The sequence below is a fragment of the Ylistrum balloti genome, unplaced genomic scaffold, assembly GCF_031769215.1.
Source record: "Ylistrum balloti isolate Yb309-2 unplaced genomic scaffold, AGI_CSIRO_Ybal_v1 Utg370946, whole genome shotgun sequence".
Lineage (NCBI taxonomy): Eukaryota > Metazoa > Mollusca > Bivalvia > Pectinida > Pectinidae > Ylistrum > Ylistrum balloti.
In genome coordinates this window covers 237,175-255,007 of record NW_026782533.1, presented here as the reverse complement: position 1 = coordinate 255,007, position 17,833 = coordinate 237,175, and the positions used below count along the sequence as shown (strand labels likewise).

The 17,833-nt window shown below is 33.5% G+C and overlaps 1 protein-coding gene across 6 annotated transcripts in view; it reads left to right on the top strand.

Annotated features, from left to right (window-relative positions):
• The first annotated feature begins 381 nt into the window (after positions 1–381).
• LOC132559591 (CUGBP Elav-like family member 2) overlaps positions 382–17,833 on the top strand; it is a 78,071-nt gene continuing 60,619 nt past the window's right edge. For 2 of the 6 annotated variants that reach the window (XM_060224223.1, XM_060224220.1), the window contains exons 1-2: positions 5,308–5,762; positions 12,134–12,306. In XM_060224223.1, the coding sequence (XP_060080206.1) occupies positions 5,497–5,762; positions 12,134–12,306 (439 nt within the window). In that variant the 5' untranslated portion in view covers positions 5,308–5,496. Of the gene's footprint in view, positions 434–5,305; positions 5,763–12,133; positions 12,307–17,833 lie in introns of those variants that run through there. The other 4 variants (XM_060224225.1, XM_060224222.1, XM_060224226.1 and 1 more) reach the window with 4 other exon arrangements.

Here is a 17,833-nt window from a genome sequence, read left to right as displayed (position 1 = left end):
TAATCTTAAATAGTACAACTAGTCTTCTTTCAGAGCGAACCATTCACCGAGAAAAAGTCGACCTCGTGGTGGTGTTTACAGTTCCCGCCAAATTTTTGCACTGAAGAAACTCGATACAGAGAAAAGCATTACGGTAGTCGGTTACACATCAATCACACATTGAGAACATGGCTGACGTTCAAGTCCTCCCGATTCAACCCCATTACGACATGTAAGTATCACAAACTAACATTAAACTGCATATTAATCAATACTTAATTATTATTTTCTCATTGGTTGCCTTGGTAAACGCTATGATATTAATTTCTGCTGTTCAACCACGTGCTTGTGTGCAGGTTCTGTTTATAGGTACTAAGCATTGTGGGTACCACCGTCCGCCATTTTGTTGTGTGTTTGTGCTGTCTTGTCTGTGTGTGTTTTCACGTGGAAATAGGTAAGCATGAAATCTTTATTATTGAATGAAACTTAGGTTATCTATTGACTATATTTATATAAGTATATACTGTTTACTAATTTTTACAACCACGTATACGCGTTAGAAAGGTCAAGCAATACGGGTTGACCGACTTGCTCTTCGGTGCTTGTTGCTGTTCGCTGCTCTACAGGTGACGGATTACTATGCTACGGTGTGTGTAACCTCGTGTCGAACCGCTACTGTTTAGCCGGTTTGGTTAAATCTGTATAACGATACAATTTGTAGACCACAGAATCTACCTTGATTTTATTGAAGTTTCTCGTCCAATGTTCACCTGTTTACGGTCCGAAAATGACGATCTATTTTCTCCTTTGCTTTTCTTTAACGGAAACGTGACCTGTTTTGCTACCTGGAAGTGTGTTGAAACAACAACTACCGATGATAGCACACTATGTTAGGTTTATTGTCTTACTTTCGCCATAAACATGAAACCGGTTAATAGCGATGTGCTTTTATTACATAACTTTATATCCGATGCTAATTTCTGATTGTGAATTCTACTTCACTTTTGACCGGAAGACAAGCGTGTAGACTTTATTGTACAGACAATAATCCATTCCGAAAAGAAACAGAATATGAATATGTTATCATTACTCTGAAGGAAAATTTACCTGTTTAAAATGGTCCTGTTGATAAGACAAGGGTCCGACTCTTTAACTTGCCAATGTGTCATGTACAAAGCCACAGCTGACAACCTTGTCATGCTTGTCACGCTCATGTTTACTGAAATTGTACCAAATACAGAATTTATTTAAAAAAAATATTCATCAATATATCTAATTTCAATATGATATATTGAAGATAGTAATTTAGTGTAAGCAATACTTCTGCATTTTGAAATAGAATATTCTCAATTTGATAAATAAATGTTCACACAAACCGGTTATTTTTGTTTTTAAAATATTCAGACATCAGATGATTCATAACAATAATGTGGGTTTATGGAATAAGGTGCATGGCATGAAAAAAAACATTTTTTATATTTATAGAAAAAAGTATATGTTGATATATCATTGTTAATTAAAGGGAACCATGCAACAGCTGGAATAATTGCAGGAAATTGCTGTCCACAGTCTCATTAAGTTTTTAGTGTTCCTATTGATAAAGGGGTTTGAAGTCCTTGCTTTGAATTCTGGCCATGTGTCAATACGTTCCCTTTTCCCATTGCAGTGATCGTATTTTATCACAAAATTGTTAGAAATTGGAAAATCATAGACAGAGGCCATATATTAACAGAGTAGAGTTTTGAAGTTTACTGTCAGTAGTGGTTAGTAATTTTGCCATGATACTGATAGGGAGTTAATTATAAATACAAGGAAATGGAGAAGTTTTTCATGCAAATTATTCATTTATTATTCTGAATATTTAGATTTCTCTTCTCGTGGAGCAAGTTACAATAATACTGGCAAATTTATACACTACTGCGTTGTTAAAGATTGTCTGTGAAATGGTATATATATTTTGTCAAAGGAAATGTCCATCTTGTTCACGATTGTTGGGACATGTTGTTCAGGAAAAGGAGATGACAGGCCATCATATGTGTGGCATCTACTGATAGTCGTTTGTAGATAATATTTGTGACAACAGACACCTTGGTAATAGACTGGTGTGGTCAGTCATGTGTGCTTCCAGCACATCAGAGTTTAAGTTTAGGTTTGTTGTGGTTAGAAAAGATTCATACATATAAGACTATAATTTTGTGTTAGGGCTATACAATCTTTTACTTGTATTCAACTGATGGAAATCTGTGGTTTCTCATTGGAGGACCTTTTTAAGTACTGATCAGAACTATACTGGCTTAGTATACTATCAGATTTTTCTTACAATTTCAGGACAAATAAAAAAAACCAATCATTGTGAAGACCAACACTTAAATAATTTGATATGAAATATGAAAACCAAACAAGTTTTAAATTCAGAGTAAAGATTTGCCTGATATTAAGAACATTTTACAGTCTGGAACCTACACTATGTTCATATACATATTCATACTAACCATACTTTGCCAGTTTAGTAGTGGTCACTTGATCCTTATACATAGATCAGATAGAAGGAAGGAAGGAATGTAGGGATGTATGATCTATATCTGTAGGTGAGGTTCTGCTTCTGAATATCCTTGTCTGAATTTCGGAGAATGATAACTTCTAGAGTCACAATTGTCCCTCAGTCTTCTCTTATAAATAGCTGGCCCAGTCATATTGTGAGAGTTACATTCCGAGGTACTAGATTACGGTGACTTTCGTAACCATTATAATGGTTTTGACTCCAGCTGTTAATAAAGACTTTCTGTTTGTTCAAAACATTGACATAGGAAGCAATAAAATGTCTCGCAGTTATGAAAATTTATTCACTTCAATTTAATCTGACTTCATTTAATTATTAAGTATGAAACATCTACAAAGAAATGGTTCTCAGAGATTAAAATGTAATGCTCAAAGTCTAATCTTTCTTGATTGGCATAAAAGTAGTTTAGAATTACTTAGTCTAAGGGGTATGCTTAAAGCTTTGTTATATCATCAGACATTTGTAATATTTAAATAAAAGAAGGTTACACGGTTTCAAAGGGATATCACTTCTCTTATTTTTGAAGTCTAAATTTCTATTTTAATTCTGTAAATCCTTTCAAGATTATTTCTGTGCATGGAATTTAAAGTCAAACATTTCTGTTCTATTTTGGCTCTGTAATCTCATTTCAATCCATCCATGAATATTCACAGTAACCTTTTTAAAAGCTAAAGTATTTATAGTTTGTCATAAATACAGATTTAAATGCTCGGAAATTAAATGTGTACATATAGTGTATAATGTTGATTGAATGACATTTTCAGTGCACAGATTTCAGTATTAACTTTATGAGAGTATTTCAATAGTACTAAACACCTCAAGTTTGATTAGGTAAAGTACATAGGGTTATTAATTTCTTGATATGGTACTTATGAATGGTAAAATTTGTATAGCTAGCTGTAAAAACCTCACTAGGTCTACAATTCAAAAGTGGGTTCAGTAGTTTGGGTTCACAAATCCCTATAAAATGCATACATTGATTTATATCAACTGAATGGGCTCAGATTTTGTCACATATTCCTACAAGCCTTTTCTGGTGCTGTCATGACTTAAGAGGTACATTAACACTAGCCTTTATTAGCTGGACAGAGCACTGTATCATTGTCAGACCTAAGTAGTATGTGAGACAAATGAGTAGGTCTATTTAATAAACAGCTGTCTCTTGTTCGCAGGCTAACTTGTTTCAGAATTTGAATAATAAATGCTATGCTGAAAATGTTTCAACATTGTTACCCCTGACATGACTGATACTATGACCATTGTCTAAATGTATTGATTGGGTGAGGTTATTTTCCTACTTGTTGAATCGACAAAATTATCTGTTGCGTACGCTTCATTGGCTCGAGCGTTTAATTGTATCGGGTTAAAATTCCAAATGAACTAGATGTGAAGGCTTGATTTGTGTGATGGTGGTAGTGTTTGCATGTGCCACATTGTGCTAGCTTGTGAGTTGGAACATAAGACCGTCCTAAATATCTGACTACCGTTATTCTTGGGTTTTAAATTAGGGTTCATTCTCTACAAAGAAGATAAACAACTAACTTGTATAGAGGTTATCTAGGGTTAGCTTTTTATATCACAATGCTCTTTGAAATAAGACATTCAGGCATGAAGAAGTGCTAGACCAACCAAAATCTCACAGGACTTGAAATATTCAAAAATAAATTTATTCAGGGACAAAATGGTGCATCACAGATCTGAGTTTAAGATTGGGATAGTACATACATGTATCGTTCTGTGGAATTTCTTTATAATATGACCTGCTAGAGAGTTTTCATTATTAATGCTCTGTTGTTTACTAATTCATTCTCTACAATTGTTTGCCAGACTATTGCACTTGTACTATAGTCAATATAGCATACTTGAACAATACATTGTTGTTGTAAATATTTACAGGTAATAGGGCCATGTATGTTTATAACTCTACATTTTAATCGATAACTGTCACGACGAGGCTTATCAATTGACACTGGAATATACAGTTGTAAGATTGAATTCATGTGGAAAACATTAATTTTTTGGACAGTTTCAGATAACTGAATTCATATCATATTTGATTCCAGACAATTCTAAATATGTAATCAGTGTGAATTACTTGGAATTTTGTCTTTTCATCATGTCACCTCTAAATCTTTTATTATCCCTTTCTACCTGAGAAATGCTTCACGATTTTATCATAGTTAAGTATAGGGTGTTGATTTACCTGTAGGCTAGGGGGACTTTGAAGGTATTTAAAGGCGTGTATTGTTATATATACTAGCCATACATATACATCATACATATACCCTTTCACCCACTTGTCGACAGTGTGTATGTATAGAATTTTGTGTATTGTCTAACCAACTCGCCACATGTGTTTCAATGTGTATATTTGTGGATTTTAAATTAGCTGTAACATATTCCATATACATGTATTTAATGGCTTAGTGTAAATTGTGAAGTAATTATTTCTATCCCCTCTGGCATTGAAGACTTGTTGGATTTTTAAATTCTCCTCAACTTTAAAAAGGTACTGGCAGTTCCTGTGGAAATATTGAAAACTGAAGGCAGACAGGAATTTCTGTTTGGGCCACGACATCTGTTTCCAACTTACTCCAGCAACTTAATTTGTTAATTTGCTTGGGCTGCAGTAACCACACTGGTTCTTTGCTGAACACTTCATCTTATCAAATGAAGGGGATTGGTAGGGGAACCTTGTAGTGATTGGACCAAATCAACGCTTTCAAGTGTATCTTAGCGTGGCACAAGCAACAAACATTGGGGGAGGATACTACCCTAGTTTGCCCTAGCTACACATCATCACTGGAGTCAGCCTTGTGTTAATGTTACTTGCTGTCGGATAGCTAATAGTCAGACCTGAGAGAGGGAACAGCAGATAAGGCATTCCATATTAATATTATTACGCACACAGGTAGTGTGTTGATGATGGTGTAATCGCATCTTGCTGCCTCAATCACATGTATCACATGGAGCTATGCAAACGTACTAGGAAATATACATCCTTGTCGACTACTGCCGAGGACATTCTGGATGGCCTAGAGAGTAAAAGAATTCGGATAGCATACAATTCTTCCAATTTGAAAACGTGTAGTCCGATGGAAAATGATTCCGGGAAAGTCTCGGATGGAAATACTGTGTTAGAGGAAATCTCACCGTCCAGTGTCAATATGATGCAGAATGGTACCCATCTAAATGGAATGGTAGATTCAGCTAATATAGGAGGGTATGTGTCTGTCCCCTTTCCTGGAACTACTCCAAAGTCTCCTCAATCTAATTATTTTCATTTAAAAATATTTTCTCTGTTTTAAATTTTTAAAAAAGTTTTTCAGTTTTAATAAAATTTGAGCATCAATAGATCAAAAAGGTAATGAAAAATAAGATTTGTTTATTTATTGTCTTTTGTATTTGGACGTATCTATGGTGCCTGATGTGATGGAACTTGAGGGGTACAATGGTTACTTATCATGTATCTGTAGTAACAAAGATGAAGAGTATTCCGAAGTTAAATGTTTGATCTGTAATGTCATTACATGAGATCTTATATTGCTATGAGTATGAATTATTAAAATGTATATTTATGCCTAGCAGTACACCCAGATACACAGACCAATAGCAATATATCGGTGGACAAAATGTATTCACATAGAATTCTACATCTTTATATATATCTTAAGCATATCTTAGTAACAATGATAAAAGTAAATTATTTCTGTTACAAATGATGGACATGTGAGACTTGTGTTACGTAATATCTGACATAATACTTAGAACTCCACCAATGTGTTACTCCTTTGTTTATCATAAGTGCATATAGGATGGATGTGACTGTGTGTTAGACATATTGCAAGAATAATAACACTTTTGTCAGTAACCATTAAAGCTATTCTAAGAGACAGCATATGGTTGATACAAATCCTGCGAGAAAAAAAAACCAGAAAAAAAATCTTATAATATCACACTCTATATTTATTATATATAACGTTGAACAATATTAAACCACTTTTTTTCAATAATATCAATGAAAGTATTCACGGAAAATGTTAATATCGATAACTTAAACAACCTTTAGTGTGTTTTGAATTTTCTTGACAAAAATGAACAACAGCTTTGCTAATAATTTCATTTGGGAAGCAAGTTTTGATCAACTAGCACTGTCCAATGATTTATGACATATTGTGTTTGTCATAGTTACCAACTCATTTATAAATTCTGCACTCTGAAATCCTTAAATCATGTAATAGTTTATTATTGTGTGTAGACTAAAATAGACAAGATACATATACATTTTACAGTGCCTGAAAAAAATATTGTGACATCAATATTTTATTTAATCTTTCATTTTTGGAATTGCTGTCATCATGAAATGAGTTAATTAACTTTTGTAGATTACAGTTTTTGTTAAACGTTACTAAAATTTCAGCATGATGACATACAGGAGCAGTTAAGATTAGTTTTCAGTGTTTCCTCTTTACAAGATTGTGTATGCGATAGTGTCTGAAACAGTTAAAGACAGGCATGTTATCTGACGCAAATTTGTTTTATAGTTGTGAGCAGGATTGGATGAGGTGAAAAGCATTTCTTTCATGTATCCAGTTTGAAAGTGATTATGATCGATGGTAAAACACAGTTTGTGGATTTTAAGTTGGAAATATTTCTGTGTATGAAATGATGAAGCTGATATTGGAGTGTGGAAGGACAACATGCACTGTACTACCCTGTATTATCTGATTAATTAAATAATCATTATTGGAACTTGGTGTAAGAGGAGTTGGGTTTGTGCTGCTTTTAATTACACAGCATTGTAGAGTTAGGTCTCTGTTAAATAGCTACCGGATATTTCCTAGAACATATCTTTTAGCAAAATAGAGTTATGACAGAGCTATATTTTTAGAAGTGTCATAGTTATATGAATATGTTTTTGGCAAGGCAAAGTTGACCCGTGTCTTTATTATAAGAAGTAAGTGAAGCAGATATGATTATACAAGTATCTTAATGTTTCTGAATAAAAACTCCATTTGTAATCGAGAGAAAGAGTTTTTGTTCCACAAATCTTATGAATCCCATTGAATTTTTTGGAAAAAGAATTTTAATGTATTTCAATGACATGAATTTATCTCCAACAAGAAGCTGAAACAGGTGCTCATTTGCATTTAGAATGTTTATTTTTGTGATGCATAACTTTCTGTTGATGGGAATATGGACTAATTTCTATTAAGTATAGATTTAGGTTTTGCTTACTTCACAGACTTGAAATTCTGTGTGAAAACATTTGAAATTTTCTGTGAAAAATGAATATTCACATTGAGATGAATGATCATGATGAAAAATGATTTGCCGTGGAATCATTACCAGACATTTCGTTAGCTTATGGTTTAATCAAATATAAGTTAAGGAGGTGTCAGTTTGTCTGGATACTGCCATACCTGTGTCTTGATTATAATGCTAACGTAAGTTGCTAGAAGACAGTACTGGTTTTTAAGTGGTTTTTGCAGTAATATGTTTCTGTTCTTGTGTGAATCTTGAACACCATTTTCAAACTTTTGATAGTCTCATAATTTCTTGATTAATTGGGATAGTGGATTCTTGAAGTCAGTGTAGGAGAGCTCCAGCAGCATGTTCTTGGACCTGACAATCTATGCTCCCATAATCACTTGTCTTTCAATATATTCCTATCAACATAACTGCTCACTGATGATCAGCTTTCAAGATAGGCACACACAGCTGTGGTGATGTATTGGTCACACAGTCTACAACAGGCTGATAATGACTAACTTGAATATTGGCCGAATGTTTCAGCTCCTGGACAACGGAAATATGTAATAAGAGTCCATCTTTGTATAACATAAACTGGCTATCTGTCAGTGTTTTGTGATGAAGCGAAACTGATAGAAACTCTCATCAATCAATCCTTATACATGTACACTACCTCAGCAGCCTGTGATACTAAACACATGTAAATACATGTCTCTCAAAACAACAGCCTTGTCATTGGAGCAATTTCTCAGATGCTCGATATATTACGCTCCATGTCACAGGTAGACCTGTATCAATCATTGATATAAACTAGGATGTTTCCAGGTTAAAGAGATTGTCATCACCATGAATCGATAGCATTTGGAAATGGATAGATTTTAACAACAAATAGAATTTTTCCCCAGGAGATGTTTGTTCATGTTCAGATAGTTTTAAAATCTAAAAACTACAGTTAACTGCTGGAACAGTGAACTGCTCTATTAGTGTTCTGTGTTTACCTGTGTGCTTGATTTTGGACAGTCTCTAGTATTTTATATAGTATTTTTAACAAACTTAAATTACATACCTGGTGGTCTAGATAATAGTAACATCCAAAGTGGATGTGACATGTTTTTGGATGATTCTTCAGTTGTAAGTATTTATCAAAAAATGATTGATGAAGTTAATATGGCATACTTTTCAAATTTTGATATTTCAATAAGTTTTATGTGGTTTTCTTCATTCGCTTGTTGCTAAACAGAATACAAGAACAATGTCCTTAATAAATGGAAGACTGGCAGTTCTGTAATTCATGTGAACTGATCTAATAATGTTTTACACAAGTGTTGAATAATTTCCTAACCTGAATGTTGCTCGTCAATGATTGTGGATTGTGGACAATCCTGAATATTTTGCCATGTTATTTTCAGCCTGGAGTGTAGGTCTAAACATCTAGCTTAGGTGGTAGACCTGAAATGTTTGAAAAAATGAGAATACTCTTAACCTTTCTATTAAGACTTTGAAGAGATTTGAAATGCCACCAAAGTGTTACATTATTGGAGTTAAGTATTCATAAATGGTGAAGGTTTTTGCTACCTCTGACTTCATTAAGCCTGCCAATAATGCTGGTTTTCTAGGCTTGATGGAATGAGGGATTTCTCAGTTATTTGGTATACTTCCCGAAAGCTGTAAAACAGTTGGGTGCTTGGAGCTCAGGAGTGAAAAGGTTACAGATGTGGGATAAGGTTTTGATAAAATATGAATAGCGAAGAACATTACAATTCAAAAATGTGATAATGTACAAAATGTACACGGCTGTATCAGATTGCACGAAGGAAAATAGGTAATAAAATGCCTCACTTGAAGACTTGCATTACCATATGATGTTTCAGGATCTACAAATCATGAACAAAGTAGTTTATTTGTTTACTGAAGATTTCTGTTATTTGTAAGACAAATTGGAATAGATAATCTAATGCAATAAGAGTTTTTGTCTTGAACATATGTTTGTGTTAGAGGAGCTGAGGTTGTTTGCGAGGAGCTGGGGTTGTTTGCGAATACTTAATATCAGAGGTTTGGGACTGTGGACAGATTTAGCTATTATATGACAATGAGGCTTTCAGTGATGCTATCATTCATGCAACATTTGATCAAGGTCTCATTTAACAAAACACATCCGCTTCCTCACATGTTAAATGGTCGGTTTGCATTCTTTGGACATCATTCTGCAACCAAACCTTTGTAATGATCTGCAGATATATTTAGCCCTCCCACAGCTTCCAGACTGCAGTGGGTATACATCTTGTGGGAGCTTTTTTTCTGGGATCCATCATGGAGCCTGCATAGATGTAGATCTCGTACATGGTTAGCATAACTTTGTATTTTGATAATCTGTTTTGAAGATTTACTTAGAATTAAAATTAAAGAAGAGACTTAACAGACATGAGAAGCTATAGAACAGAAAAGAAGCATCTGTTTAGAGACTTTAAAGCAAAGTAAAAAGTATAGTTTCAGTGTCTGCAATACAATTCACTGTCTAGGAAGAGGCTTTCATTTTAAGACAAGCATTTTATAGTTATTTCAGACCCAAACCAGACCTGTTTTGATATGATAATCAAATGAATCAAGGTTTTTTTTTAAAAGGCTTTTGTTACCCAGTCAAATATAGGATTAGATATTAAACTGTTCGTGTAGAACAGGCAAAAAGCTCTTAATAATTATTAATGTTTTTATATATTTTGTAGAGACCATTTATCCCTAGTATGAATTTGTTATTTTGAACTTTTCCACTAAAAACACTTAAAGAAATTACTCAAGGTACTTGTTAAAGATATGCATCAATACATAGCGAGCTTGTATATATATATCAACATGCTATTTTCAGTTTCATTAAGTTGATTGTAACCTTTTTGTTTTACATTTGATTGTACTGCTCAACCATCCTAGCTATTGTACTTTGTTGAATTGGAAGACTCTTTATCTTAGCTTTATCAAAGATTTATACTGAGTAATACTTGCTTTCCAGCTGATATCTATATCAGTATCAGTTCTTCAGCTGGATCTGGTCCCAGCTTTGGACTCCTATTGGTTTCTGCTTTGCTGGAATTGGTCTGAACCTTATGACTAGAATAACCAGGGCTGTTTGTTGTGCATGTGCACCTGTGTGGGTTGGTTGGGGGTAATCGGGTCAAGTGCTACTGACTTGAGTGTGTTTCTATAATCAATATTTACAATAATGCTATATCAATAGTATAAATAGGAATCAGGAAGGTTGATGTAAAAAGAAGAAAAAAAGTTCCAGGTTTGTAGGTGTTATTTCACACTTCATTGAATCACTGTTTCAATATTTAGTATGAAAATACAAGGTTGTGTTTGTCAGAGCTTGGTAATACATTAATTATATTTTTCATAATTCATGGTGATCTGATGCATGTGATAATCCCTGAAACACTTCTTTGAAACTAGTAGTAGCCATGTTATCACCTGGTTTTGTCTTTGCAATTGTGACGGGTGAAAGACTATAGAACTGGTGTCATATGCCAGGCAGTTATTCAGTTGGTGCCTAGATAAATGTTTTGAGATATTTGTTGTATTGCATGTGAGTACAGCATTGCATATTCTGCATTCCGTGTTAGATTTTTTTTAATATGCTCCATCCTTTATCTGGTAGACAGACAGACAGTACTTGCCACAAGGACTATTTGGTTCCTGATAGTGAATTTAGATGAATCCATTCAGGATCATCAGTATGTTTTGATTTGTTACGAAGGATCTGTTGTAAAACACTTTCTATTTGGCTTAGTTGGAACCAGCCATTCATTTGTCCTTTCACTTTCATTCATGTCTGTATTTGCACTTTCATTTTTGATGTTGCCTACATTTAATTGAAATGTTAAGTCATTTGAAAATTCGTTAAGTGATTTTGTTTAACAAATAAATAAGAAGAACAAGACAGAGAATTGATAAAGGTATTGAAATGTTTTATTTGGATGGGTACTAGTGTCAAGCCTAATGTGTATCACAATACACTGATGCATGAGTGTATCGTCTCTGCTCTCTTATAACCTGCCTTTGGACTGATAACAATATCTGAAATTGGCAACAGTTTAGTGTAACTCTTTTAAAATAGTTTGGTGAATTAGGAAGGACATTTTCAGTAGTTAAATGCAAATTTCGGGAATTAGGCTTAAATATGAATTAACATCAGTTGGAATAAGACCGATTATTAGTCCCAGAAAGCCATCAAAAATATCACAGTGCAATGATGTAAAAACACCTGCTAATGTTACTTTCTATTGAACGATAACTCTTAGGTATAATCTGATCATTCTATTTATGTTTGAATTTTCATTTTTCTTTCAGAACCATGAATTCTCAGCCTCAAAAAACGGAACCCGATCCAGATGCCATCAAGATGTTTGTTGGTCAGATTCCCAGATCCATGGATGAATCTGATCTCAAGAAAATGTTTGAAGAGTTTGGTCCAGTGTTTCAGTTAAATGTGCTGAGGGATAAAGGAACAGGACAGAGCAAAGGTAATTTTAACTGTCAGAAATAGTTTGTATCTAATTCTCATCGCAGCTAGTAGAGCCTCATGTTCTGTCTGTCTGACCATCAATCTTTGTTATGATAGTGTAGAAATGCTTTTTAAAAATGCTTTGCTTTTTATTGCATTGAAACCAATGAAAAACTTGCTGAAGCAGGCTTGAAACTCTCTTTTTCTCTTGACAATTTATCATTTAAAATGGACCGTAAAACAAAGGAAATGTAGCTCAGTCAATATTGCAATAATTGATTAAATCCCTTATGGATGATCAATATGTTCTTTGGCCTTAATTTGAAGTATTGATTAATATATAAAACATCAAGAAATGCTGAGTTTTATATATTTGTTTGTAGAAAGGTTTAGGGCAATTTGATTCAGTTGACAGCCAAGTGTGGCATTACATGACGAGGCAGTTTTATAACTCAAATTATACTTTGGAAAGAAAAAGTGTTTACATCAAATACATGGTTTATCTCCATCGCACACCATAAGTTATTATGAACATGGGTTTGTACATTTGTTTTTCACCCATTTTTTACCATAACACATTCCATACAGTTCTTGAGCAATAGTATTACATTAAAGTTGTTGTCTGAAACACAAATTACTGTAAAATCCACGTCACATTTTCACTGTGGCTATAACACATCTTGAGACCAAAAATTCAAATCATAGAAATTATGTACAGATGTTTTTTTTTTTCGAATTTTTAATTATAAGTACATATCCTTTATATTTGACAATTGAAGAATTTGAAAAGATTTACATCACATTTCTTAATTGAATTGCAAAAATAATTTAGACTGATCCAATACTGGAAACTAGATGTGAAAAATGGTAGGAGATGGTGTCTATATGTATACGAGATATACACCAGTCAACGTAAACCTGTATATGTACATGACTGTGAATGATATTAGCACATATTTAAGTCTGACTCATGGTTGTTAGCCTTACCAGAATTAAATACTTGAATTGTGTGAAACAGATTTCATAGTTGTAAATATATATATAGTTACACTGAAGCAACTTGATCTTGCAGGAGACATTTTTCAAGGCCACTATTTAAAATTGCAATTAAATTAAAGAAATAAATGTAATTGAAGTCTTTCGCAAGTGATACTCAGTACAATGTTTGAAATTTTATCCTCTTTTAAGGTTAAAGATGGCATGTCTTCACTTTGTTGAGAAATTCTCATACCTAAATGAAATTCTAGATATCAAGCATTGATGTTATTGTATGAAAGGGGTTGTAGAAATGTATGGAGTATAGGGCAGGTAGATGTATTCATCAGTTCAACCTTGATTCATTTCTACATTGTGTTTATATGGTGATCAAAAGCTCAAAAATGGCAGACAGAGCATAGAATGAAGGTATTGTTTGAAAAACAACTTTTTATTAATGGACATAAATAAGATTGTCTAAGTGTACCACAAGGACAGGAATGACCTATTTTATGAGGCTGTATATGTAGTGAAGGTAGCATGTTTTCCTGTTAAAGTGTAGATGATAAAAGCAAAAAAGTGTTTCCAATGTTTTTTGAAACAGGTGCTAGGTAATAATGTTAATTGAAACATCTACATGCAAGCACACAATTAGGTGTTATTGTAAATCTGTTTTACCAGTAGATTTCAGCGAAAGCTATGGTCTACCTATCAATACAGAGAATGAAGACTCCGAAAGGGGTTCCGTAATGCATCAGGTTGTCTCATAGTTACAAGGAGACATTTTCATTAGAAGCCAAATTGGTATAACTCAAATGGATTGCCTTTGCTCTAATTAAATACATCCTACTTAAAGTCTGAAAACCTATACTAATGCAATAGAAACAGATAGGTATGTGTTTAAGGATTGCGGTGTACACTTTCACTTTGTGCTATCAAAGCCATGTAAAGTACAAATACATTATCTTGGGTTACTTCAGCCATCTAACAAGGGAAAATCTTTGTCTAGCTTTATTTATGAGAGTCATTGCTGTAGAGAGATGTATGAATTTGTATATGCATAGATATTAAAAAAAAGGTAGTTGTGCCATTATTGTATAAATTATAAGGCCAAGGCAAAGTATTTTGTGTTTTCCTAGTGTAGTATGCAGATATAGGGCTACATTTTTGTCCAACTTATATATGTTATTAATTATTAAGTCAGACTCTCTAGCTCTGATGTCAGTTACCTATCTTTTCAAACAGCATGTGAAATTATTACATTTCTGCAAAAACTGTCAGTTTCATTTTTTTAAGAGACATAAAATCCTTTTTACAAACAGATACTGCATATATTGCTAAAGATTGTCCTTTCATCCTTAACTTAGATGACAAAACTAAACAAATTTAACTTTAACGAATAAATGAAGCAAGAAATCTGTCAGTGAGACAAGTTTTCCATGAAAGAGAACATATTTGAATATTGCCTGTACATTTGAACTGGAAAAACTTGTTAAAGAAACTAGCATGATTCAGTATCTTTGATGTAATGGCATGTGTAGAGTTTCAATCAAACTGATACCAACAATGGGCTTTGTACCACAGGTAAATTTGTAATCAAATGGTTGTCAGGTATATCGAATGATGATTTAAAGACCAGTTTGTTGAGAAAGGCTAACAGATTTGCCTTTATCCTAACAACCAGTACCCAGGTTAATCCTCGGCTCTTTGTGATCAGATTGTCTCTGATTTTACCAGATTACATCATAGCAGAGAATTTGACATAGGCTTTATGCCAGATTCATTTGTGTAGATATGGGTCACCTAAACCTAAATGGAATCCGATTTGAAAGTAAATCTATTCTGAAAGGGTAAATGGCCATATGAGCATTCGTAATGAAGAAATCTCATGGCTTTAGTTAATACTTATACAGCTATACGTTGATCTGCTGGTGATCATTGACAGAATGAATTTCTTTTACTGGTGAAATTGTAAGATGTTCAGGGCGATTCTTTCAGAAGCTTGCAATGAAACCTTCATGCCTGATTTTTTGGAAGAATTTGACAATTTTTGGGAAGAAAATTTAGTGGAAAAAAAACGAAAAAACAGATTATTTGAATAAGTTTCAAGAAAAATGGGTTTGCTTAATGGTTAACGTATGTTTTGTAGTTATGAAATAGAATAAGATAAAAATGAACTGTATAGTGATATATATTTTTTATGCTGTATAATGACACGCATAAAAAAGTACTAAAGATAAGTAGGTTATTTCGTGTCACAAAGTCATCACATATGGTATATAAAAATAACATTGGTTTTACTTCAGGACCTTGATAGAAAAGTCTTGTCATTAAACTTGTTTGACTTTGATGATTACAACAATGATAAAACTTAAATACAAGTACAGGTAGCACATACTGTACTGTACTTCAGGTAGAGTTACTTGTTGTAGATCGTTTAGCAGCAATTGCTTGTTGGGATGAAGATTTTTCACTTTTGTTCAAATTATGATGATGAAGTGAAGGTGATGTAAATTTAAAGGTCATGATACAGAACACTCCTTATCCTTAGAAAACAACAACAACAACAAATAAACAATGATAATTCAGATAAATATTTAATGTGTAAGAGGTGTGATTTAAGTCACATTTAATATCAAATATGGAGTCCAAAATCTTCAACCATATTGTGGATCAGGAAATCTTAAGTATATTGACCAGTATTATTTGGCAATTAGCGTATGATTAGTCGGAGGTGAAGGTCATCCAAAATGAGTTTCCTTGATTCAGATTCATGAATATGTCATATTTAGGAACAAAATCCTTCTTCAATATCTCAGATTTGAGACATACTTTTATTTTAATACCTATACACTTTTGTTACGAAGGGTGTATTGTGTTTTAAGTGATTATCAATTTTTCTTATGCCTCACATTTTGTAATGCTATGAATGGTCTTGTGTTATCTGAAGTAAACAGACAAGTTGATCCCAGGGAAAGAGAAGCAGTGATACAGATAGTAGAATTTACACCTAGAGATAGGAAATATATTACCGATAAGAACTGCATTACCTGGTTTATGTCTGAGAGGACTTCCTACCAGAACAGTACCTAGATTGATCTTGGTGCTTAGACCAAGATATTGCGGAAGAATAGTATTGTCATGTACATTTACCGTAGTCAGAAATTTCGCTGGTAATCTGAAATGACCATCATAGGAAGTCTAGATCATGTGGGCTTGTTTACTGACATATCTGGTTTATGTAGAAGCCTAACAATAATGATTATTGGTCTTTATGAGTTTGACCGTCTTAATTATTTCACCACATTGGGTGTGGAAAGGTCATATCAGAGTTCTTCTCTTAGCTATATATAAATGCCAAATAAACATTCTCTGGTGGTATTCAGCTTGGTGTTATTCTTGTTGTTATTCTGGAGTATTTCAGCTTTTTGTTCTATTTACTTTGAACTGGCTGGGATGGAAGATGTAGAAAGGTGTTGCTGTACAATTCTGTTTTGTACAAACTGTTCAATAAACAGTGGTTAAGTGACCCTGGAGTGGATGATAAGGAGGAAGTATGAACAGATGTCAGTTGTTAATATCATATGCAGCATATGAAATAATTAATTGTGCTATTGATTTTACATTGTGGGAAATTTTGTGTTAATACATTTCCCACTTTTTATAATCCTTATCTCGGTGCACTCCTTCCCCAGATTACAGTCCCGTTAAACCCCTCTCACAACCAGCATTTTTACACTTCACATTTATTATAATCCTGATCCAAGTCTAGTCTTTCCCAAGCTTATTGCCTAGTAAAACTCTTCTAACTGCCAACATTATTCATGCCAGTAAAAATCCAAGAGTGGGGAAGAATGGCTTTTAGCTTTATGAGCAGCATGCATTTAGGTTTGATCCCAGTAGACTTTGTCAATCAAGCTCCTGAATAATCGCCATCAAATCATGATCAGTAGACTGGAATTTCTCTGGAAATACAAATAGTCACCATAGCTTCTGTTTTTGACCAAACATTTGTGCCATTGCCCAAGTGAAAGTTTGTTTATTTTAGAAATAAAGAACAGATGGGGGGATTGTTACTAAGTGTTACCTTTAGCTATTAGTACATACTTGACTCTACCTACTTTCAGTAGTCTACACTCAGACAATGGCTGTAAGTGATAACTTCCTTCCGACACTATGAATTAAGGATAAATACATTTTGTCTATCTGATTGTACACACACGTTTTAAGAATTCTGATATACAATTGTAACCAACATCCTTTTCCTGAATGGACAATGAAAGGAATTTCCTTTAATGTTTAGGTCACTGTTGTCTACTCTGGATATCTTGCCTTTACGATAACTTCGTGTTGACCGTTGACCTCTTCATGTGTGGTTTTTCTTCTGATCTAAATCACTTGTTTACAGAAATATAAAACTTGAAAGCATTTCATTTGATTGCTTACATTATTACTCTAGCAGGTTATAGCTGATTTGGGTTTGAAACTGATAAAGAAAAATACTTTCATGATTTTTGATAATTGATCAAGTAGGAAAATAAGAAGAAAAATTAGATATTGAATTATAGTTT